Raw genomic sequence first — 26631 nt, 5'->3', positions numbered from 1 at the left:
CAGGGTTTAAGGACTTGTTAGATCAGAAACTGTGAAATGACTTGAACAGTTACAAAAAAAATGGTATAATATGAGGTTTGCATGCTGGAGAAATGATTTGCATTTTAGTAACAGCAACCTCACAGGCAGGAATCAGGTGGAGCATGACTATTCTAACTTTTTGTTCTCTTTCCAATAAAGCGGCACTGTGTTTGCCCATCAGAGTAGGAAAATAAGAAACACAAAAATCAAATAGAACATTGTTCAGACCAATCAGATACACCTTTGTGTTCAACCTTCATCTCACTTCTATTGTTTATAAGATACTTTGTATTGATGGACAGAAACCATCAAACAGTGGTCAGAAGTAACCTAAGCCTGAGGCGTGCACAGGATGTTGATGGATATATCCTCTAAACAGCTGCATCCAAGAAGTCATTGGAACGTTTGACCCCAATTCAGCATCCCAAGATAGTTTTGTTTAAGGATATTAAGTGTCATTACAAGATGATAAAGCTCTGAAATGATAGAGCTGGCAGTAATGAAGATCAGTAGGATTGGTCAGCAGCAGCAGTCTCTGAATACTTCCTACCCAATAATAATAATAATAATAATAAAGAATAGGTCCTAGAGACCGATTCCAATGCAGCCTTGTTCTGCCAATCCTAAGATCTTTAATGCCCTTCATAAAGCTGTGATGGTGTTGGGAAAAAATAAACGAGCAAATCCAGAGTCCGGGTTTAATTAATTCTGGGTTTTTGAAGCCATATCTAGACAAAGTGAAAGGTATACTAGCTTTTTGGATCTGTAGAGCTGAGGTGTTCACAGGAAACTCTCTAAAATGGGACCAAATTCCTTCAAGACTAGAGAAGACCCCTGGGATACTAACAGCAGGATGAGTAACATAAAGATCATCAGCGTACAGACATGCTCTGCTCCTGCTCTGTTCCCTCACGTTTAATACCACAGAAAGTGAAACATTTTAGGTGCAAAAGAAGTGTGAAAAGAAGCTGTCACACAGATGCCTGCTTCAGAGGAACAGCAGATGAATCCATGTGTGAAACCTAAACCATATGTTTGTAACACTGTGAAGAAATATCTCCACTCAGCTCTCCATCTGAAGAACTTAAAGATATTTGGGGTATCAAGTGTACGGGAAGTTTACAGGATGACTGATGGCATCCAATTAGCAAAAAATGAATCCATGGCTGAAGGCCAGTTTTGATTCCTACAAAGAGAAAATGTAATATCAGAAAGCTAAACTAATATTATAGGGGTGGGACAGTCAATTGTTTCAAGGGTCTTGAATTAATCCGGAAGCTGCTTTGAGCTTTAACTGGTGGTCCGGTAGCCTGCTTCATCACCATATATCTAATAAGGACCCCTGTGGGTGCAGTGGTGGTTGTTCAGCCTTCCCTGTAGACAACAAGTTAAATTCAACCAGCAGGAGCAAGCATTATTTGTATAGTTCTGGATTCCTCTCATATTTGAACACTCTTCTCGAGCACAGCTGTATCAGAAGATGCTGAAGATGCTTATCTTTCCCCCTCACCGAGGAGTCTGAGCTTACCGTCCTGTCAAACAGAATACACTAGTCAGTGTAAATCTGTTAAGCTCTCACCTGCCTGCATACAAACAAAGAATTTGTAAAGACATCAGAGATCTGCCTCCAGATTAAGTCTCTGTGTTGTGGAAAATCAGTTCAGAAAGGGTTGTTAATTAATTAAATCAGACAACTGAAACAGAGAGTTTGCTTGCAGTGTGGTATAGCTGTAAATCATCTGCTATGTCAGTGTAGGTTAGAGAAAACATGCTTCAAAAGCAATTATTCTCAAATAAACTTAATTGGAAAAGATATCGTTACAGACCACAACAATTATAGAAAAGCATTTTTTATTATTTATACAAATGTGGATTCAATTCAGTTGGATTTGACTTTGAACTGACATCATGCATTGGTACTCCTTTTTTTGCCTGGATTGGAGTCAAAAATTGGACTTTCTGACTTTAATCTCAGAGCTTTTTACACGTGGCCCTTATCCTCTTCCGTAACTTGTACTGTCCCAAGTTTTCTGTGTAAAACTCACTGTGTATACCTGATTCACAGAGGTTTTGGTAGGTGCTGCAAGCTGACTTAGTTTGGCATATCTGAGCCATACTCCCCTGCTAAATCAAATTAAAGGTCATCTTCCACCTAATGAAAACTCATAAAAAGTATGCATACATGACTACCTGACCAGCAGAACAGTTTAGTGGTAAAACAGAAAGCCTAATGTGCGACTAACCTATTACTTGCTGCTTCCTGGTTTTGAGTTAGTATATTCAAAGACAGATAATGCTCATTGAATCACACCATGTATCGTGTAATCAATTGTACTAAATGTTCTGATTGTTGTCAGATGTTAGTGCTTTAGTCCAGAGAGATAAAACACAGAACCGTAATAGTCACTAATCAATAATTCAAATATCCCACTTTATATTTTGCGTTATTATTATGTATTTATGGAAATGAGCTGTTAGTTTATTCCCTCAGCACATCCTGTGAGCACAGAAGACTTTAGTACATTAGTTTCCTTTTTACCTCTTGCCAAATAGTTCACGCGGCTCCTAGCACTGCTGCTATCTGCAGTCCTTAACATTTAAGTGTGTAATTGGACGAGTTGATAGGCTGTGGACACGTCAGGTAGCATGCTAATGAGCTGTCAGGAGAAGAGAGCCCCGATGTGGCTGCCAGGAGCAGAGAAAAGGAACAAGACAGAAGGGAACATAACCTGGAACCTTTTCTGATCTATTGCTCATTCTTACTGTGAGTAAAAGCAAATAAAAAAATATCCGGCAAAGTCTCAAGATTGGGGTGGTTCACTGTGTCTCTAGGCAACAGTAAACCACATGTTATTATTTCTCCATTGACAGCAGCAATAAAGTTAAAGTAGACTCCGGGCAGAGCTGCACTTTGGCCTGTCAAAACTTTTCCTTTCAGCAGTAAAAGAAATCTTCAGTAATACACTGAACCGCCTCATAATCCATATATTGTAACTGTAAACTAATAGAAAACATGGTTATGCATTTGCAGTATTACCAGAAAAACGACAAGTAGGAAATCTAATTTGCTTTGTTCAGAATGTCTAATTGGAGATGTGCATTGAGCTGGTTCAGTGCAGGGACACAGCAGCAGTATCTCAGAGAGAGGAATGATTTAGAAGTGGCCGGAGAGAACGAACACAGTGAAATCAGCTCGCTGTTAACTCCCATTCTGTTCTTGTTAAGCTCAGGAAAACCTTATTTGCCGTGTAAAGGTAAACCACCAAACTGGAAATGCCTCTGAAAAAGCCAGGGATGATAAAAGTAAGAAAATAAGTGTACCACCTACAGCTAGCAATAGCAGTAACCTGGTCTAGGCTAACACACAAGTACTGCCATCATGGTTTCTTTAAGAAATCGAAAAGGAGTTTGACAACATTCAGGAGGAAAAATGTAATGCTGGTTGGCTTCCCTGAGGGTGGAGAGGGGAATAATGCCACCGCCTTCCTACAGGAATGGCTACACAAAATAATAAGGCTACACACCGGGGACTCAGTCGAGATTGAGCGGGCTCACCGTACACTCCAGCGCAGCGTCAGTTTGTTTCCTCTCTGAGAAACAAACTGAGTGGGAGCGCAGGAAACAACATATTCAGATTATTTTGTCAGAGACGGGGATTTCCTGCAAATTCACTTTGTACTCTTGAAAGGAAATCCAATGATCTACACCGCCAGCTTATACAGCCGCACAACAGAGCCCACTCATAACACAGGGATAAAAGTCCAATCTCTGGATAAAGTTGAGCACACAAATCCAGAATACTACTGAGGAGCCACCAGTGGAAATAATATGCATTATTCCTCGCTAAAGGGCTTCATTTGCATTTGAAAGTGTCCTCAAGTGCAGCTCAATATACTGAAGATAGGAAAGCGTTCTGTCTCTGCTAGATATGAAGCACTGCAGACATTCAGAGGATAATTAAATAGTTCATTAAAGCTCCTGTATTTGTTTTTCCTCTGCTATCCTCCAAACCTCCATGTGCTGTTCATGTTCCAAGGGCCTATTCTGTGAGATATAATAGATTATACAGTCAGACTGTCAGACTGAAAGAAACTATTAAAACGTCCAAACACTACAGACAGTACATCCCATTTGACTCTTTGTTAAAAACTGAAATGAAAAGGTCCTCGGTGTAAATAAAACTCCACTGTTCAAAGTATAAAATCAACAACTTATACCAGAGATAATAACAAAGTAATTACTAACAAGATAATTGTATTTTTTGGTCTGGCCTTCTGAAATCCCAAGGTTTATTCAGAGAAAATCTAGAGCTGATCCTACTTCATTCATCATGGTGGTTTTTTTTTAGGAAATCCCCAGTTAGTGTTATTTTAGGGGAAGTTATGTGTTGGATGGATTAGTATAAGTATTTATCTCGTGATCAAATTAATTACTGAATTAATTTAAGTGGCATTAATTCATTTCATTTCATTAGATTTGTTTATAAAACTTTGACACATTGTGTAAAGTTGTTATGCAGATAATGTTGCCAATTAATTCCCAGCCAGCAGACACCAGGCAAAATTAGCATTCAATTTATGTCATGTTTGTGGCCACCAAACAAATGTTACTCCATTAGCCACTCGCTTTGAGCTCTATTTAGTTTGGGTTTTACTAATCAGGGAGATATCTGGCCGCCAAATGCTCTTATATGTTCAATAGCTGCAGTGGCTGTCAACAGTCGGTCTTTTGGTGCTGAGCAGGAAGAATACAAGTAGTGCTGGGCGGTATACCGTTTCATTCTGGATACCGTGAACGTTATACCGTATGATAGGAATTTTTCATATAAAGCAATGCCATTGGAAAAGTGGCAAAAGGCGCTCGAGCAATGCAACAACAGCAATGATGTTCAAATTGTAGCCATTTTGAGTGTTAACCGTGTGTTAAAGTCTCCATATTGAGGTATAACAGTGGCACTGGTTTTAGTTTAGATACTTGCGTATTGTCTGTTTACTGAACCTTTGCTTCAAACAAGGTGTTAAAGTTGCACTTTATTTTTTAATTCTGAACCTAAGTTTGAAGGTCAATCATTAATCATACAATAAGTATTTAACTGTGCCCTCTACAGTTTCAGGGAAGGGGGGGGGGTTATTTACAATTTCAAACAGTGCTTTTATTGTGAGTTGTTACGTGGTACGCAAAGTTTGCCCAATAAAATGGTTCACATTTTGCAGTTGTGTCGTGCATTCTGATTCCTTCAGCACGTAAGACTCATGAGGGGGCCACCAATCATCAGGGTGGGGCCAAAATGTATAAATGTAAATGCATTTCCAATTATTGAAAAATAAATAGACACTTTGAGACCGTTATAATTTGGAATAATACCTCGATATGAGATTGATATGTTTGTCATTCCGCCCTAAATACAACCAAATAAAGTCCAAACCCATAAACATGCAAGCCACACCAAAACAAAGAGCTCAAAGATGATAAAGCACTTCGTTCAGCTGAGAGAACGGAGGGCTTAGGTGATGATTCTCTTTCGGTTTGACATTTGGCGTGACCTGTTGCACATTACACACGTTTATTTAATCCATTGATAACATAAACATAATGTTATCGCTTTAAATTAGGAGAACAGGATTTAATTGTCTCAAAAAGTTCCAATACAAAAGTATCAGTTAAATGTATCGCCACCTGAACAGCAGGAAATAGCTCACACACCTCATTAACTGAGTGAATCACATTGTTGTGTGCAACTCAGCAGACACGTTATTTTAAGAAAATATGAAAATCATTTCAATAGACAGTTGTTATGATTCATGCAGCAATTTTGTTGCATTACTTCTAAGTTTCTAAAGTCATTCAACTCAAGGTCGAGATCTAAAACGGCCTCAAAATGTGACAAATCTCTTGTGAGACGCTCAGTCGAGCACCAATGACAACACAGCACATTCAGGGACGACGAGGTGTCATATATAGAATTGCTCACAGACAGTGGCAACAAATGATGCTGTAGTGCTCCACTATGCACTCTGTCACCAATGACCCTTACACACACACACACACACACACACACACACACACACACACACACACACACACACACACACACACACACACACACAAGTGCACACACACACACACACACACACACACACACACACACACACACACACACACACACACACACACACACACACACACACACACACACACACACACACACACACACACACACACACACACACACAGGTGTATATCAGTATGTAGTGTCTCTACTTTAAAGAGTCCTCTCCTGCTGATGTTCAGGTGTATATCAGTATGTAGTGTCTCTACTTTAAAGAGTCCTCTCCTGCTGATGTTCAGGTGTATATCAGTATGTAGTGTCTCTACTTTAAAGAGTCCTCTCCTGCTGATGTTCAGGTGTATATCAGTATGTAGTGTCTCTACTTTAAAGAGTCCTCTCCTGCTGATGTTCAGGTGTATATCAGTATGTAGTGTCTCTGCTTTAAAGAGTCCTCTCCTGCTGATGTTCAGGTGTATATCAGTATGTAGTGTCTCTACTTTAAAGAGTCCTCTCCTGCTGATGTTCAGGTGTATATCAGTATGTAGTGTCTCTACTTTAAAGAGTCCTCTCCTGCTGATGTTCAGGTGTATATCAGTATGTAGCATCTCTACTTTAAAGAGTCCTCTCCTGCTGATGTTCAGGTGTATATCAGTATTTAGTGTCTCTACTTTAAAGAGTCCTCTCCTGCTGATGTTCAGGTGTATATCAGTATTTAGTGTCTCTACTTGAAAGAGTCCTCTCCTGCTGATGTTCAGGTGTATATCAGTATGTAGTATCTCTACTTTAAAGAGTCCTCTCCTGCTCATGTTCAGGTGTATATCAGTATGTAGTGTCTCTACTTTAAAGAGTCCTCTCCTGCTGATGTTCAGGTGTATATCAGTATTTAGTGTCTCTACTTTAAAGAGTCCTCTCCTGCTGATGTTCAGGTGTATATCAGTATGTAGTGTCTCTATTTTAAAGAGTCCTCTCCTGCTGATGTTCAGGTGTCTCTCCTGGGACATGTCTCCATGCTTTAATGTTCAAAAAGCTCTTTATGTGTCTCATACTACCTGTATGAGACACATAAGCTGGGCAATGTGTTGGGGTGCTAGCCAATAGAAGCGCAAGTGTTATATACTGATGTCACTATGTTACTGAAGTAAAGTGAGTCCAGGCAGTTCAGGCATAGGTAGCGTGTGTGGGAGGAACTCCCTCTGGAGGGAACACAGGGATTTTAGACTTTGCAGACCATTTACATGCTCTAAAACCTAAAGAACACACAACAGGAGAGGGTAAACCCACAAGGCCAGTTTAACCTTAAATGAATACTGTGATGGGAGCCTAATTGATCGTACTGCATTCTATTGAGATGCTGCGGGGGACTGCAGTCGACCTCCAGCAGCTCTGTCTGCAGTAGATCTGAAGCTGATGAAGTCACACAGAGGAGACAAAACATGTATAATCTGTAAATAAACTAGACATTGATCAGGATTTTACTGTTTAGGAGATTATTTTTCTTTGGAATATGGCCATGATGAAAAAAGCCTATGCTTCTTTCTGACGTAAAGGCTTTATTTTATAGTGATAACAGTAGTAAATACTACAGACTGTATCAGAGTGACTGATCACACAACGGGGAATGTGGAAGAGAACCATTGAGTGGAAAAATATCTTTGCTGCAGTATGGTTCTACAGTTGTAATGCTCAAGAAAAGAACCAATACAGTATTTCCAAATATATCAATTCTTGGAAGTAGAATAAAAGCACAAAAAAACATTAAATGTTAACAAGCAAATGGGTTGTTTTTTTTACTCAAACTGGTATACACACAAAGACAGGAGTATTCACAGCACACATTTCTTCATGATTTATAAGTCTCTATTATTGATGAGCTCGGTGCTTATATTCAGTCTCCTCATCAGAACACACACTGCTATCTGCGGAGTGTGTGAGAAGCACGTTCTCACACACATTATCCTTTAGAAACACCAGTTTATGAGAGGGAAAATGCTTTACATGTGTACATAACCCTGGTAAATCTGGCCTCTAGTGTGTACTCACAACCATTCAAAAGTGTTCAAAGCTGTTTTATAGTTGTACATAATCAGAATTTGGTATTTACATCATACCTGCATGTCTAAATGTTAGAAATATTATTGCTTATGTCATGTGTCTCCTGTGTGTTCTGTGTGATCACATCCCTTCAGTTATTCCTTGTGGATAAGGATCTGGGACAGTCTTTGCGAAAGGTCATGTCCGCGTGCCAAAATAAACTTAATTACACAAATAATATGAGAATCCCCAGGCGGTTTGGCCAATCTAAACGTCAATGAGGCAGAGAGATAAGAGGCGGTAAATAAGGCGTAAACGCAGCTTGTAACATTGTCCGCTCACGCCATACGATACCATGCCTCTTCCAGTAATTACCGTAGCGCTCCTGCAGCCCCGTTTGAAATGTGATCGTTGTCAGTCGATGATAACACACTGTGCCAGATGGTGTATGCAGTGTGGCCGACACTTCATCAGGGAGAGGGAGAGGAGAGGGTGCTTTGGAGAGCTGGATTAGCCACTGCTCTTCCTCTCCGCTGCAGAGCCCAGAGAGGTTGACTGAAGCCTGGTGGGGCAGCGGAGGGTCTCCACCTTCTGTTCATGTTCCTCTCTAAAAAGCCCTGTGTCGGGGGGAGAGAGGAGGAAGTGCAGCGAGAGAGAGAGGGTATTTGGAGACAGTGATCTCTGGCACATTCACAGTTTGTTTTGACAAAGAAATACAAAAGGCAAAGAAAAGGGAATCCACTGAGAGGTTAAAGTGCAAACAAGTGGAGCCCCCTCCTCCTGTTAAACTGTATAATGTTGATCTGAAAGACACAATGTAAAAGGTTAAAACTCCTGCTGTATGAATGAGCCTCTCATGGGAACTGTTTCTGTCATGTCCTCAGGATGAGTGAGTGGTACACGCAGACCGGATGTAAAGGAGCTCTACTTGTAATGGTGCTAGTGATCAGCGTCTGGGAGATGACTGTCCCAACAGAAGCAGCATCAGGTGAGCACACTAAAAACAAATACACACCTGTTTCCATCATGGTTATAGGCTTCTTTTTAATGCACATTCTCTAATATCTCAAATATACCAACTGAGTTTTCTCTGCACTTAAGTCCACACTTGTGTCTAATGGGAACACATGCCCATGACATAGTCTTAAAAAAGGTTGAACCTCTCATCGCCTGCAGTTTGTGCCACATCATTATAACTCCTGCTTGCCGTTAAAAAAACTAAATGCATATTTTCCCTGTTACCTTTAGTGTTATTTATTAATTGAGATGGTTTGGTGTGAGTTGCAGAGTTGCTGAGAGATAAGCCCAGACCTTGTTGGGAGAATTTTCATGTTTCATAACGCAAATGATCATGAGCTTACCCCACTTTAATGTTCACATCTCTATGGAGGTAGATTTGTCTCAATAATATTTTTGGGAACAGATCAATAATCTGCGTGAATGTGTCTTCTGTAAAAGTGAAACACTTTCCACAAATGCAGAAAAAGATTTGGCAACTCACAGAAATGTTTTTGTAAATATGAGACAGATCTGCAAGTACGCAAAAATAAAATCCACAAATAAAACACATTTGTGAAACTACATTTTACAAAAAAAGAAAATCATTTTTTGTAGGGCTGACCTCCAATATTCGACTATTCGACGATTCGATTCGGAGAGGTCTGATTGGACTATGAACCTCGTAGTCGAATCTTCGTAAATGTTGTTATACAACAAAGACCATACCATTCTGACTATATGGGGTGCCCGCGGCTGCCGAGCATTAATTGTTTCATAGAATGTCTGTTTTTGTTATATAAAAGCCTATTTTAATGCAAAATCTGTCTATTTTATGTTAATAAAGAGTTCCAATGATTTGTTCGTTTAAATGGTAGTCTTAGCTTATTACGGTATTAATAAATCACACCCACTGCAATCCAAATGAGCGCAGGTGAGCAGCACACAGGACCGTTAGTGTTTATGGATTTATTGGCTCACAATGGCAACTAAAAAGACATCAAAAGTGTGGAACTATTTTGAAAAGGTTAAAGATGACCCGAAGAAAGTGAAGTGTAAGTTGTGTGAGCAGGTTCTTGCATATCACACGACGACAACCAACATGGCATATCATTTGAAGCGGGTAAGGCTTGTTAACTTTACAAACAAACAAACAAACAGTTCTACCACTCTTTTATCAATACAGGCATTAAAGTATTATTGTTACATTATTCTATCATTTACAGTTACACCCGCAGTGTCATGACGACAACTCAGCCGGCACGTCTGCATCAGCGGCGGCCCCGAGATTAACGCAAAAAAAACTTGATTTGAGACCACCAATTTCAGAGAAGAGAAAAAGGGAAATTACTGAAAAGATTGCGGAGTTTGTGGCACTTGATATGAGGCCTGTGCGCATTGTTGAGGGTGGGGGATTTAAAGAACTCTTGCGCACACTTGAGCCAGGCTACACCGTCCCTACAAGAGCTACGGTGATGGATATCGTGCACACAAAATATCTATCGACACGGTCAGAGATATACAGGGCAATACAGGACTGTGAAGCTGTCAGTTTCACAACTGATATCTGGACCTCGCTTCAGATGGAGGCTTATCTCACAGTCACATCACATTTCATCACTGGAGACTGGCGACTGGAGAGTTTTGTTTTAGAAACAAAAAAAATGGAGGACAGTCACACAGCCGATCACATTGCACGAGAACTGACGGAGAAAATTTGCCAGTGGGACATTCCAAGTACCAAGATCGTCTCTGTGGTGCATGACAACGCAGCAAACATGGTTGCGTGCACCAACCAGTTGGTCCAGCAGCCCTCCTGGGGAAATGTGAAAGGGGTGCGCTGCACGGGCCACACATTACAACTCTGCATAAACAGCGCTCTGAAGCAGGACCCCATTTGCCGCACTGTTGCTGCTGCAAGGCGCTTGGTTTCTCATTTCAAAAAAAGTGCAAAGGCCACCACAGCACTTCAAGATAAACAGAAACAACAGAATGTTCCCAGCATAAACTGATGCAGGATAACAGAAGGGGGCAGTTTCAGCCGTGCTCACAGATGACAGTGTGAGCAAACGGTTCGATCGTGACCTGGAGCTATCCACATCACAGTGGCGCACAGCAGAGGACATTGTCGCTGTTCTTAAACCAATGATCACTCTGACAGAGCTTTTGTCCCAAGAAAATAATGCATCCCTGTCTGCCACTGTCCCCATGCTTATGAATATTAAAAAAGACATTTGGTGGTGCATGCGGACGACAGTCGAACCACAAAGGTCATCAAGACTACGCTGTCCGAGGAGATGGACAGGCGATGGGAGCTTAAAGGGCCAGGGCTGGAAAGAAGTGTCTACATCAGTGCGGCGGTGCTTGACCCACGCTTCAAGAAGCTCTCCTTTCTCTCCGACGACCAAAGAGATGAGGCGTATTCAGTGGTGGCAGAACTAGCTGAGAGTCTAACTGACAGGTCTTGCCAGGAGGAAAGTGACACGGTGGATCCTTGGCCGACTGCAAAACAGGACACTGCGATGGCTATGCTGCTGGCCAGTGATGAAGATGAGGAGGAACAGGATGAGACAAGCGAGATGAAGGCCTATTTGAAGGACTTCACTAAATGCACTGGAGGCCCCCTGGAATGGTGGAAGAAAAATGAGGATAGATATCCAAAGTTGTCAAGAGCTGCTAGGAGATTTCACAGCATCCCCTCCACCTCCACGCCCTCAGAGAGGATATTTTCCAGAGCGGGTTTCATTGCCAACAAATCAAGGAGCGCACTTTTCCCGACCAACGTGAACAAGCTGGTTTTCCTGGCACACAACCTCAGAAAAACCAGACAATCACAGGTGCAGTAGAACACTTTTCTTATGTGAAGAAGTGATGTTTTTCTTTTTCTTTTGGGACAATTGTGTATTAAGCTGGAGGCTGCGTGGGGAGCGTCTCTTTCTCTCTCACTCTCTCTCTCTTTTTGCTGCATGTGCACTTTCTGAAGCCCATTCGATTCTGACTTTTAATATGTTTCTTTTTTCGTTGTTGTATAATTGTTTTTATTTATTCAGGCAGGCTTATTGTATTTCTAAAAACATTTATGTCATTTTGCACTAGTTCCAGGCTGTTGCGATAAGTTTAATTATTTATTTATTTTATCCCGATTCCCGAGTGTAAACTGTGAATTAAAAGCCAACAAATAGGTTCGAGCGATAAAGGCATGTTTTGGCACGTTGTTGTTTTTGAAGCCATTTTGTTCCGATTTTATGTGAACTGTTCTGATGTTTAATATGCCCAGTTTCGGTTCATCTGGCTTTAAATAAATAAAGGTATTTGTTTCACACCTACCATGTTTTTTGAGCTCTTTTGTTTGAAACGGAAAAATATAAAGATCTAGCTGCTATCTGAAAAAAAAAAAGGTTCGACTATCAGTCGACTACGGCAAAATCTGACGAATCAGATTCCACTATGAAAATCCTTAGTCGAAAACAGCCCTAATTTTTTGATATATCTCTAACATGTTCAACTTCTGATCAGGCATTGGTTAATTTAGTTTGCTTTTGTGGATCTCAATATCTCTTTTTGTGAACTTCCTGCCGGTCCAAACTAAAATCTACCCGTCACTCTGCCATTTTCAGAAAAAAATTCAGAGTACATGCTCTTACTTTCAAAGTAAGAGCATGTACTCTGGTTATGCCAAATCTTTTTTTACAAACTGTGTGGAAGGTGTTTTACATTACACACTGTTGTGTTCACACAATTAAAATCGAGACAAATCTACCTCCATACATCTCCTGCTCTGTCCACGTGAGGAGGAGGCACGCTTCCTTCAGCACAGAGACACAGCATGATTTCTGACTTTGCATTTCAGTTAAAAAACAAATTAATTCTGTGGCAGCTTCTTCCGACGGCTTGATCAGGTAAAAGCAAAACTTTTTGTATTAATTTTAAAAAGTTACAAAAGTAATCAATGATTTATTACCATTCCCTTTCTCTATGGTATATGGCTCCTGTTTCCAACTGTTGTCCGTGAGCATATTTCCCCTCACCTGCCTCCCTCCCAGTTTTTAGAGTTATTCTCAGAATTAGCTATTGTTGTTAAGTGTAACAATTGTCCTATAAAGTTCTCCATGGATTGACACCCTCCTTCTGATCTCCCACTTGAATTCCCCACACCCACCTAGGTCACTCAGGTTTATTAGTTTCTGTATTACTTTTTGATTTGGTGTATGCTAGTTGCCTGCCCCTCTGTCAACCTGCTGTATTCTTCCTCTGTCTGTAACACGTTTTTGAAATGTGCCATAGGAAATAATGAATGAAATTTGACGGTAGAAAGAAAATAGTTCCTACAAAAACATCTCACAACAAGTTCTGGATTATCTGGAGTAACTGGATTTCTTGACAGACACAGTGCTGCAGGATTTTTTTGGTGCTTCAAAAGTTCACATCTAGTTCCATTATAAATAAAAGAAAGCAGACACCGGTACGGCAAACATTTCCAACACGCAGCAACTCACACATCTAAAATGATGATCAGTAGTAAAGGTGAGAGGGAAACATGTAATCCTGATTTTGGGCTGGAATGTGCCTTTGAACATCTCCCTGAGCTGCTGCAGCAACATGTTTGTGAGAGTTATTTTTAGCAGCTTGTCTTGCAGCTATAGCCTTTATAGTTTACATATATTTATTGTGTGTGTGTGTGTGTGTGTGTGTGTGTGTGTGTGTGTGTGTGTGTGTGTGCTGTGTGTTTACTGCCCCATAGCTCGACTGTTGCACTGCGCACACATATATGCATGCACCCACCCAAAAAGCACAATTTACTCATGTTTACTTGAAGATTGCTCAAGATTACGTTCCCACCTGTTTAAGTAAATGAAAATGTAATTATTGTGACATTCATGACCTGTCTTAGAAGGTAAGTTCCATTCTGAGAAGAAGTGAGGGCCAGAGGAAGTGATGGGGAAGTCATACAGATATCATATCCTGATGTTGGTCATTTTATAAAAGCAGCCTTATCCTTTAAAGGTCTCCTATTCTGGTATATTTGAACATTATATTATAGGGCCATATCTATACCAAACATGTCTGTGAAGCGTGTTGCTCAAAATACCAAAAAGATCCCCCATTGTAGCATGATTCAGCTCGCCAACTGTATATTGCAGACGATAGGTTGGGACATGTCACGTTGCCAGGAGTTCAATGTAAAGCCAGCCCACATTTACGATATGACGTCAAGTCCGCAGCGAATCTGGATCAGCTCGTTTGTACCCCCGTTTTTAGAGATGTGGGTAAGGAGGAAAAGAGAGAGGGTTGTATTTTCTGACACTTTGTGAGTCTCCTTACACACCGGGGACATATTTATGTATAAAAGACAGCAAAAAGTGCATTGTGCATAATAGGGGACCTTTAAATCATGTTTAACATATAAATTCCACAAGGATACGTAGTGAGTAGGATTTGAAATTAAAATGAATTTCATTAATCCAACCATTTAGACCAATAGTTTTAAGGAGCTATTCCAGTGATTTATTACAAATAATAGTAGAGAATTGATGAAGCAAAACAGACTATTAGTCCCTAATGTGAGTCATACTGCAAAGTCTTCCATTTCTCATAACATTCTGATTCTCCACAAACGCAACATTTGTTTCCAGAGTGCATTATGAGTGCACTTATAGTATTTATAGAATATAGATACATCGTACAGTACTCTCCTAATACTCAGTGTATCATTCAGCTGTGAATCCAGCGGCTTTAGTCATATCTTTCCATGCTTTTTGTTCTGCCTCTCTGGTAATTACTGATGTCTGTCAAACTCCACATGCATTGTTTAATGCTAGTCTACTATATCATTGACATAATTATCTCCGAGCCCAGTCTGAGATTCCTCATGATATCATCAACGGTTCTTTTTTTTAGACCAGACAGAGCTGCTCCAGAGCCGGAGACAAACCGTGTTCAGCTGAGTCACTGAGCAGAGTTCCCTCAGATGTTTGTTCCAGATGATGAAAGGAGCCAGAGGTTTGAATGGCAGGAGTTATTCCAGGTTAACTGCTGCTCACACAACAAGGAGAAGGAGCAGTATTCAGCTGCAGGCTGTATCCCATTATATCGTTCTGAAAATGGTATTAAAATTGAGCTGCACCCAAAGAATATTTTCTTGTGAAGTTATCTGAAAACAAATTCAATTAGTGAGAAAAATCTCACTTATTATTTCTCTCTATAATATAACTCTGTAACATCAGTAAATATCTTATTCATCCCACAGAGGGGAAATTAACATTTACTACAGGGGGGACAGTATAGATCGAGACACAAATTAAACACTATAAAATACTGTATAGGCAGGCACAAAATAACAGTAGCATTATTTTAAACAATTAAGTGTAACATGTAAAGTAGTGTGGTAGCAGCTAACAGCAGTGAAAGTAGAAGTATATTAACTAGTGCAAAGAAAAATAACAGCCCGTAATAATTATCATAAAGCGGTTCATTTTGCACATGTTAAGGTGTTGTACTCAGTGTTAACAAGAGAGCCAAACTCTTGAGAGCCAGGGAATGAGCAGCCATGCTCCTTTATTGACTTCTCTGCAGTCAACTGAGTGAAAACTACAAACAAATGAAGATAAAAGGCACTTAATGATCTCATAAATGCAAGCAGAGTTGGGTGTAACGCGTTACAAAATTAACGTAGTAATGTATTACTTTTTGCTGTAACGCAGTAATATAACGCAGAAGTAATGCATTACTTCTGAAATGTGGGTAATATAATACCTGTTACAATTCTCAGTAACGCAGTTACAACATATTTTAACCCGAAATGATGTGGTGCTTTGTTTCTAAGTATTCACAAACATCACGAGATGTTCCGACACCAGAGAAATAGGTGTGCGGGTAGAATAGTGTCTCAGTAAGCCTGTTTACTGTTGGTTAAGAGGGCTGCAGAAACAGACTCGCTGCAGGCTCAGAGAAAAGCAAAGAGAAAGACAGGAGTGAGCGCAGGCCGAAGCAACAGAAGGTCACTTTCTCTGGGTCTGCTGCTTGAACCCAGAGAAGTTCAGAGACTCGTGGCAGAGTGTTGAAGATCTGCAGCCTCTGTCCTCTGTGGAATCGCCGGCTTTTAGAAAGCTTGTCAGCCAAATCCCCGTTAACACACCAATGACAAGGTGAGCTAACGTTGAATAGAGACTCGTTCATATACAGCAGGTCACAGGGCCGTGCAGAGGCTCCACTAACATGTTGTTAATAACACACAGAGACGTCATGTTACCGGTATATTATTCAGCCCACTGAAACGGAGCATGAGTTCAAGTTCTAGCTCTTTCCCTAATGTTCAGCATGTACTGCCAGATATAGATAGCTTTAATTATTGAGCTGCAATAAACTACATTTTACCATTTAAAGCCAAACATTTGCCGTTATTTTGGTGAAAGTAACTCAAAGTAACCCAAAAGTAGTGTAACGCATTACAGTTCAGAGACAGTAATAACGTAATGTAACTTATTACTTTAAAAAGACAGTAATAAGTAATATGTACTGTATTACATTTTGGAAATAACTTGCCCAGCATGCAAGTATAATAAAAACAGATTAACACATAAGATCGCTAAATGTAAACAAGGTAAACAAAGTCAATAATGCTAATGCTAGCGCGAATGCTAACACTAGCACATAACCAAAACACATTAGCTCATTGAGTTTAAAAATTCCAAACGTCATCACTTAAAACAATATATGTTCATAACTACATCGTACACTTAAAGTCATTGCTTTCTGACGGACTTGACCTGTAAACTCTTCAGGTTGCACATGAAAAGTTGAGTAGGTCTACTGCCATGCTTTTCTGTTCACTTTTACTCCTACTTTCTATACCTTGTTTCCTGTCTAACTCAAAGTGTCAAAATAAAAGTTCTATAATAAAAATAAACCATGACAACAAGAAACCTTCTTTAATCATCACACATATTAATTAAGGCTGGCTGAACAGTCATAGTCTGTGTTGTAGTGTGTTGGTGGTTGTAGAGTCTGGCAGGATGGAAGGACCTGTGGTTAAAAATGATCAAACTGCCAAATAAGAATGTGAGATGATGAACAGTGTAACATATTAACATAACAGCAGTGTCGTCTAAATGACTTTAACATAGGGGCGATCTAGAGACATTTACAAAATCATTTACAACTAACAGAAACATGATGCTCCTATAATCCCTTTATATCAGGCTATGGTGCAATCAAATCCTGCTAATGCAAATATGCAAGTCGAGCGCTAGCCCATCAGACGTGTATGTAAATATGCTGGGAGAGCCATAGCGCGGCTCATTTCGTCATTTTCCAAAAAGTGGAGGAGAAAATAATAACAGCGGTAGGGAATCACCCGGTCTTATACGACCAGACCCTGTACACAGTCCTGATTCATCCGGATCATTAACCCAGATCCTTATAATGACCCGGGAGTCACGAGTGTCCCCTCTCCATTAACCCAAATCCTTTGAGTCCTACACCTGGTGACGTACAAATTAAAACTATAAATTGCGTCATTCACTACGCTCCCTATAACATGTAAAACCACATTACAACATATCCCCGTCCATCTGCCTAGCCTTTAGCAAGTATCTACCAGAACAGAAGGTCCATCGTTTATCATAGATAAGGACTTGGGATCCGCTTGCAACCACAAGTCACCCTTTGGCTCAGGGGAAGCGGATCAGACACACTTCCTGCAGACTTGTCAGACTCAGAGCCGTAACCGTAGCAGATCCAGAGTTCCAGAGATCCACACTGAAACTCCTTTAGAGCTGGAAACATAGTGGACTCGCGGATTCGCGGGGTCTGTGGATCATTGATCCAGAACAGTAGCCTACGAGTGAGTCAGCGGAACTTAACAGACACAGATTCGGTGAGCGGACTGAATGAGTGGATTATTCCACACAGCTCGAAACAGCAAACTCGTCGGTCGGACTCGTCATGGTTTTCAGTGAGTGTTAGCTCTGTTTAAGATAACGTAGATGCATACTGTGCATAGATCATTTGACGATTTCACCCAGTCAAGTGTGAGAAGCCAAATAATAATAAATAATAATCAAGCAACAATAAACAAGCATTAAGACAGATTTTTAAAAAAAATGTATATGAAGTTGGAGACTATGGCGTCCTGTTTCACCGGTAGGGTTCCTACGCTCTTGGTGATGCTGACTTAAATGACTCAAAGCACTCATACGATCCGGATCTCTTCAATGACTGACTCAGAAGACATTGAGTCCGTAAATAGATCCGGATTTGCCATCTCTAGTACATATACCGGGATACAAACAAGAGGTGTGATTGGTTGTTGGTCACGTTAACCCCAAGCACAAGACGCCCACCGGCAAGCGTCAACGCAATGGAACCGTGTGTTTGCTGCGTAAGTAAGGGGTGCAGTTTTGAACCTGGATACTTTTGCTTCCTTAGTTCCTGGTCATCTGTTGGACCGCTGTGATGAGATATTACTAATTAGAAGAGCTTGCACAGTTGTTGCGTCTCTGTCTAAATACTATTGAACTTTATAGGTTCTTGGTTGTTTACATGCTGCTAGTTCTCTGAGCAGGCTTTAACCAGGCAGTGTCAATCGTTTTTCAAACCTAGTTTAGATTTAACCACGCCCACATTCGCATGATGAAAGCATTGATGTAGCTCAACACGACTGGATGTCATCGTGTCATGGATGTATGAAGAGAGTAATGCTTAAGCAGTATCTACAGTAATCTAGCCTGGGGTAAAACAATGATATGCTGCTTAGAAACAAGTTGACTGGGCCATGAGTTGACTGCAGTTCCGGCGACGCACTTTCGTTAGCCGCTGTAACAACTCACTCTGCACTCAGTGTAACTCATGCTCCAAGATGTTACAGCGATTCCGGGCAAGCGGAATATTTTATATAAGCTGATAGTGCTGGAAAGTTACAAAGTACAAATACTCAAAACTCATCTTATGTTGTTATGAATGTTGTTGTTCTTATTATGTCCTTGCTAATTTATTCTTCTTAAATCCATGGTGAATGGAAATAAAAAAAAGATAACCAACATTAACTCAGCTCTGCATAACTGTGATTGTCAGTCAAATTTAAGAACGCCATTTTCATTAATCTACTTAGAAAAAGATGCTCTATGAAGTGATTTAGCTGTTATTCACCTTTGGCTGGATGTAAACCCAGAGGGTGGTGCTCTGATGCCGGGTTGATGCCTTGGTCATGCAGAAGTGGGCGTGGTTCAATCTAAACACGGTTGGAAAAAAATTAAAACGACCAGGCACCTCCAACTTTGATTAATCAACGAGACCATTGCTCCAGTTTTTAAACACATTATAGACAACACATTTTGAACTGTGAGTCCTCAGATCTTCATTCAAATAGAAAGCCCTGCTGCACCCCAGCAAGGAGAGCTGCAGGACAGACGCCACACAGTAGACTCCAGAATGAAAAAATCCTTTATTAGTCCCACAGTGGGGACATTATCAGTGTTACAGCAGAAGTGGCATGTAAACAATGCATGAAATAATAAAAAAGGACAGCACACATTAGTAATAAAGTAAAAATAAAGACAATGTACATGGTACACACCCATGGCTTAAACATTAGTAGCAGCATCTTAAGTTAAACTGAGTGAAATATTAAAGTGTTGTGACCTTAAAAAAGTAAGTTTGGGGAAATGTATAATAATATGTATTTCCTACATAAAAGTGATTATAGTCCAGTACAATTACAATAACTCATATTACACATTTCAGGTTTGCTGCACAACATTGCAACAGTCTGTGTAGGGGTCTACCAGGGGCCGTGGGGGTGTAGAGCTTGTGGTATAAGGTGTTTTGAAAGTCGTTTCTCAGCGTGCAGCCTCACAGATAAAGTGTCACAGTAGTGAATGGGGTAGGAATTATATTGAAGCGGCTATTTTGGCTGTATGAGTCAAACCCGTCTCCCCCTGCCTCATTAAAAGTGTTATCCAGTCATCAGTGGTAAACCCAGGGAGATCAATTATGGCAACTCAGCAACATTACAGGAGCGGCCGGCCCACATGTTTCATCCCTGGGAGTCCCACTGACAGTCCTCAGCCTCAGGTAATTGGGGGTGCAGGCGGTGCTGCTACTGGACAGTGTGTGTATTTGTGAGTGTGATAGCAACGGCGCACACCGCTCTGCACCAATTAGATGGGAGTGTGGCGCCTTCACGTGCGGGGCTTTGATTGGCAGCGTTTCCAACTCAAGGCGCTCATCATTTTCAGCAGGAAGTGGATCAGAATAATCACACACACATTCAATTTATCTCTGATAGCCACCGCAGCCCCCTAATTTCCCATGGGTGTTATTTCTGTTGCTGTAAACCGGTTATCATTCAAGGGATGATGTGAACCCAGAACACGTAAGTGGAGAAAATGTATTTCTGCCAAGAGAACACAAGAACAGAAGCAGATTTCATTTATTTCTGTACGGACACAAGTTGATGTTCAAATGCACACATGAATAACCGGTTGTGTCAGCAAAGACGTGATTATAATTGCACATGCTTTTTTACATTTCCTGACAGTCATGTAAATCCAGTCTATATTCCTCTAATATGTGGGGAAAATGAGGTTTGCTTTGTAATGTGAAGGTCACTCACTGCGGTGGATGTTGACAACAACAAAACCTATCAGTGGTTATTCTGTTTGTTGTTGTCCTGTATCGAGCAGAAGGCCGGCAGGGCACAGAGGCTCAGGGCACACAGGTTCAGTCCCAGCTGGGCTCGGTTGTGGGGACGTCTGATTCTTTTTTATTAGCATCTGTTGTAATGGATTAGGTGATCGATTGTTACCTTCCTGTGATTCATCATGCCCCCTCACACATTCAACTGCTTCCTTTCCTGGTTTATTTTTCTTAGTTTTTTTAGCCTTGTTACTCTTTGAAAGGTGGTTTTAAGGTGATGCCTAACTCACTGTCCCAAGTTCCAGTCTTGTGCAATTAAAGATGTTGTGCATCTTTTAGGCAACAACATGCATTGCCCTCATACAGGATGTGCTGGTGATGAATGGAAGTAAACTTTCCAAAAAAAGTTGACAACTTTGAGACTGCATTTAGTTTAGTTTTGATTGCCATTTTCTCTAGCTTGTATGGGTGTTAGTACATGTAAATGGTCTGGCGGGTTTGATCCCCATGCGGTGGACCCGGGTTCGAATCTGGCCTGGGTCCCTTTGCCGCGCGTCTTCCCCTGTTTCCCTGTTTCTGACCTGCACTGTCACTATTTTAAAGGCACTGGTTGCCCCAAAAAAATCTTTAAAAAAACAAAACAGCGAGGATATGGATTAATCACAATTACTGCATTACATCAACAGGGATTTCCACAATTACGATGATTTATTTTCATACAAAACGTGCAATAAATAATAAAGTCTCTTCAGTCTGTCGCTGAGCCATGACTTAAATATTGTAGAAATAAATTGAGTAAAGATTTAGCCATTATGCTGCACTTTTATTATCTCAACTTAGTTCTGAAACAGATTTTGGCATACTACTGAAGTGATGAAACAATGAAATGTATTTGTTGAAATTCAGCCCTTTAAGGATGCTTCCTTGGTTTGAGAGACACCAACAACCTCCCTGGTTGAGTTAAGGAGCAAAACAAGACTGAGTGTTAATATCGACATGTAAAGATAAACGTATGTTTGATATATAAAGGTGAAGTATGTGACATTATCTCACATGAACAAAAAACAAAGGTAGCTATACTCCTGCCTTCACTAACGCAGCATGTCTCTGGCCTTCAGATTTTATGGTTACCCAAATGGGTGTTAAGAGTTTAAACCGTGACCTTCACATTGTGCTAGTGTGATCCCCTCTCGCACACTCAGCCTTGGGTTTCAGTGTCCACAATGGGAAACCACTTAGCCAAAATCACAGGTTGCTCAGGGGATCCTGGACCTGAGCAGAATGAAATATATCTCAGGGTCCATTCTCTTAAACACTCAGGAGGTATAAATGCTGCTTTGACGTATGACCTCCATGCCTGACTCACTGGACGTATTGTGTACATGCATCACAGATTGTTGCTTGCTCTGCACCTCTGCACTTTGTAATAAAAAAGACTTATATGATGCTAAAGCTGCATCTTGCCAAGAAAGGGAAACACAGTGTGCACCCTTGAGAGAATAACAAGTAGCTGTCAGAGACTCTGCACTCTCCAGTGTTAAAAATACAATGAATGCACAGCCTCTGTGTTCTACATGGAGTTTATTCTGACTCTGATCTGTCAGAGGGGCTGAAAGATGGATCCTCATGTGTCACTCTTCTGCTGCGTACAAAGTTTAAGTCACTATCAATATAACTGTTCTCCAGTGCAGTCAGCTCATCGTCAGAGATCCTGTCTCCACAAGAAAGCTGGGACGTTTTAAACACAATGTTTACATTCATAACTTCCTGAATGAAACAAAGAATTAACCATTTGCAGTCTCTCCTCTCTCCAGAGACAACAAGCTTCTGAAGCAGCGTTTTTTCAGTTTTTTTCTGTATGCACTATGTGGTTCAAAGGAACGTGTGAAGGACGCGTGGTGTGATCGGGAGCATCAGGAGAGGATCTCAAGCTCTAATCAAATGATATCCAAGCTGTATTTGGAGTTCAGCTATCCACAGCATGCGGTGGTTTAACAGTGGTCTCTGGAATAATCTTTGGCCTGGACCAGTCACTTTGTAAAAGATCTGCTAGTTGCCTGGCAACCTCACAGGGATGTGTTTTTTTTACATTTTGGTTATGGCACAGATGTAACAATCGTGTGTTGCACTTCAGAGGACCTGGAACAGGGATTTCGGACCTTTGGACAGAGACAGACCAGCTGTGTAGCGCTGGTTCCGGTCTTTAGGTTCATCCCAATGTCCGTCCTTGACTCCTCTCTCCTCTCTCCTCCATGACTTGACCCGGAAATCGATCGAGACACGCCATATTGAAGGACATCCCTTAAATGCACACAGGGGTGTCGAGGAGGGAGGAGGTTTCCAGAGGAGACAAGAGGGAAGATACATGAATGTAGACTATGTGGTTTGAAGAAATTCATTTTGAGTGACATCCGGTGACAGGTGATAGACACAGTAGCAGCAAAGGGCGTCATTTAAAAGTGACGCTGGAGTGAACAAGGCCATCCCAACTCATTCCTCACATCTCTCGCTCGCGTCTTACTGGAGCAAGAGATGCAAGGAAGAGACACGAGGGAAGGAAAGGAGGAGGCAAAATAAGCAATTGGGGTGAACCTTTTATGTGAAGCTAAGCTAACTAGCTGTAGCATCATATTTAAAGAGAGGATAAAGAGCGTACCAAAATACTCTCCTAGACAGATTCCCAAAATGTCAACTTAGGTTTCAGATTTATAAAGCTTAAATAATATGACAAGTTCAGTGTATTTTAATGGAGTAGAAGTATATTATCATCTAGTGGAAATACTGAAGTAAAGAACCTGTAATATCAGAACTGTATTATCCGTGCATAAATGAAAAGGTACATGGTTAATCTTCCCTACCGAACTGAACATAGAAAACATCAAAACCACACTTCAGGTTGCTCTGTACATGACATGAATATATATTTATTTTTATATATATTATATACGGAGAGCTGCTGTGCGCCTTTTCTCTGTGTTTACCACTCCTAAAGAGGGTGAGGGGTTGTCTTACTGATGTCCATGGTCTTCAGTCGGTGCAGTCATGTAGCTTGTGCGTATTCCTCTACTTTCATTGCCTTTTTCTCGGCCATAATTTTCATTTAGTATCTATTTGTTAAACACGTCAAGGCTTCCTGATTAATCACGAGCGCACACGCATTATCTCACAATCAAAAGGCTGGCTTTCGAGCAGTTGGAGATGTGTTGCAGTGGATCATTTTTGAGGAGTCTTGTCAGATGTTCAGTTCTTCATGTCGTGGGTAATGCTGTTATTTGTTGATTGAAAATTGGGTTTTGTTAAATAACAGTGTTTTGGACGGAGTCATTTAGAGACTAACTGGAACAGTTTTAAAAGTTGTTGTCGAAAATGAGTCACTCCAACAAAAACACAGAGAAGTCCAAGTAGAGAAATACTGATTCCCTTTTACTAAACACCTCCTAAAGAAATCTCTTATATTGATTTACACGCTGACAACAACAGCAGATATAACTTAGTCAACCTTAGTTATGTGTACTTTAATGTAGGCATAACCGGGAGGAAAGGATCACAACATTCTTATGGTGAAAAGCCATTTAAAAGACAACGTGGTTTGAGTTTCTTTGAAATGATTTTACTTTTATGTGAGCAAAAATTTAGATTTTGTCAGAGCTAGTTAACGTGGTCCCTTGACCTTGTGCAGCAACAGAATGTTCTCGTGACAGAAATATAAGAGAAGTCAATTCCAGATGCACCGAAAAATTCAAATCTACAGTACTAAAATCGAGGTACTGTAAAATAAACCCGGGATTTTCCACAGCGTCAGTTCTGGTGTTACAGGAAAAATCAAAAAGCATCAACAAGCAAAAGCTGAACACACACACACTGTCATTTAACAGTTTGTATAACCTTATGGGAGGAGCTACAGTAAATACCACCCCAGAAAGAGATGGGTACATACAAATAAGAGCTAACTGTAGAAATAAAGAAACGGGACTTTTGTTCTTTCATCACGTCCTGCATAAAGCTCAATGTATCCAAAAACAATGAGTTGAACCGCAGCTCGAGGGGATCCAGGGAATACTGTCAAGCTCCACATGGGATGCTCTCATCTGATGTCTCATGTCTTTATATGTTTTTAATGAAATGACATCCTGAGAAAAGGTATGGATGAAAGTCCACACCAGATTCCTGTTGTGTTTTCTTGAACCCTGGAATAATTCCCACCTGTGGTTTTGTGGTCATGAATCCCGTTTTACACATTGTAGAGCATCAGAGTGCAGGGCCCTGTGCATAAACTGAAACGGCGGAGGTTGAAATGGGGTTAATGCGACCACCTACAGGGTGCGGCAGACAGACTATGGACAGGAACATCAGCTACAGAGACCAAACCTGCTTATTGTTCCAGGCTGTATACTTATCTATATCTGCTGAAAAGTTGGCCATTTTAAGAAGGGAGATTGTCTCCCTTTGTGATCCATGTCTCCTGCTTGGGTGAGACACTGCAGGGGAAAGAGTCAAATATTTAATAGATATCACCTCGAAACCTGCCCAGTTGAGGATTTACAATAGGACAATAGTTATTTAGTATTACAAGTTTTCTGAAATGTTATGTTTACATAAAGAAATTGGCATCTTATTCTAAGACTTGGGGAATTTGGGAGAAATCTACAGATGCAAATGGAACCCAAATGTGTTTTGGGATATTTCATATAAAATGATTGGAGAGCTTAAACTCTCCAGCAGTGTCTCGCCTTCACCACTAGACCATGAGGACGCCTCTGAAACCTCCTATTTCATTGCATTGAGTTTTAAACAAAACAGATCTACAAAAGTGCATGCAGCAGCGTGGGGGAGGGGGATCCTCTCTGTCACAGCCACAGGGCAGCCGGTTTAAAGCCAGTGTGCAGGATGGGGTGATTCTTGAGTGAAATATTTACCTCTGTATCTGCTAGCAGGGTAGGGCCGGGACAGAGTCCAGTCAGAAAACCCCAGCCTCTCAGTGAGTGTTACATCTGAAGCAGCTCGGCCTGCTGTGTTTGTCTCTCCTATGGTTTCTTGTTTTGGCCATGAGGAAGAACTCAGCTACTTTTGGTAAACTACCTGCTATATTTTTGATATATGTAGGATGCACGAGAGGGGGATTGACAGATTGACCAGATTGATATCAACATTGAGTGCACACTCAAAACCCAATTTCTCTTTTTCTGTTCAGTATTGCTCATTTTGCCTTTTAAATTCTCTCTTATGATGCGTTTACACCAGAGTCGATGATGTGAATGACACAATTGACATGGCTCGCGTCTTCATGAGGGTTACATTTTTTCAACTTCAGCAGTGAGGATCTCAGCCTGCTGTCGCTGACGCTGAATCACAAAAACAAAACAGCTCCCGTTAGTCGTTAGCACACAGAGCTTAATGCTCCTCATATCTGTTCAGAAACTGAAGAAACATTCTAAATGTACAAACCACAGACTGTCTATGGCATGGTGAACACAGCCGCTGTTGGTTTTCTGTCTGTATGACGTTGCTGTGAGTGTGGACAGAGCAGCTACATGTTAGGTTAGCCTGATCTATCCAATCTTACAGATTGTAAACGTTTTTTGCCTGCTTTCTGTACTCTCAAGATCATTAATTCATGTTTTTACGAACCGGTATCAGTATATAGTTCCATCCATCCATCCATCCATCCATCCATCTTCTCCCGCTTTTCCGTCAGGGTCGTGGAGGTAACAGCTCCAGCAGAGAGCCCCAAACTTCTCTTTCCCTGGCCACATCAGCCAGCTCTGACTGGGGGATTCCAAGGCGCTCCCAGGCCAGCGAAGAGCTATAATCCCTCCACCTGGTCCTAGGTCTACCCCTCGGTCTCTTCCCAGCTGGACGTGCCTGGAACTCTCCCTAGGGAGGCGCCCAGGTGGCATCCT

The 26631-nt window shown here is 41.0% G+C and overlaps 1 protein-coding gene across 1 annotated transcript in view; it reads left to right on the top strand.

Annotated features, from left to right (window-relative positions):
- LOC134879212 (chemokine-like protein TAFA-2) overlaps positions 1–26631 on the top strand; it is a 122218-nt gene that overhangs the window by 57005 nt on the left and 38582 nt on the right. The window contains exon 4 of the mRNA XM_063905577.1: positions 8986–9089. Coding sequence (XP_063761647.1) covers positions 8987–9089 — 103 coding nt within the window. The 5' untranslated portion in view covers position 8986. The remainder of the gene's footprint in view (positions 1–8985; positions 9090–26631) is intronic.

Source organism: Eleginops maclovinus, chromosome 17, assembly GCF_036324505.1.
Source record: "Eleginops maclovinus isolate JMC-PN-2008 ecotype Puerto Natales chromosome 17, JC_Emac_rtc_rv5, whole genome shotgun sequence".
Taxonomy (NCBI): Eukaryota; Metazoa; Chordata; class Actinopteri; order Perciformes; family Eleginopidae; genus Eleginops; species Eleginops maclovinus.
Note: the sequence above shows the minus strand (reverse complement) of the source record. Positions and strands in the feature narration are given on the sequence as shown.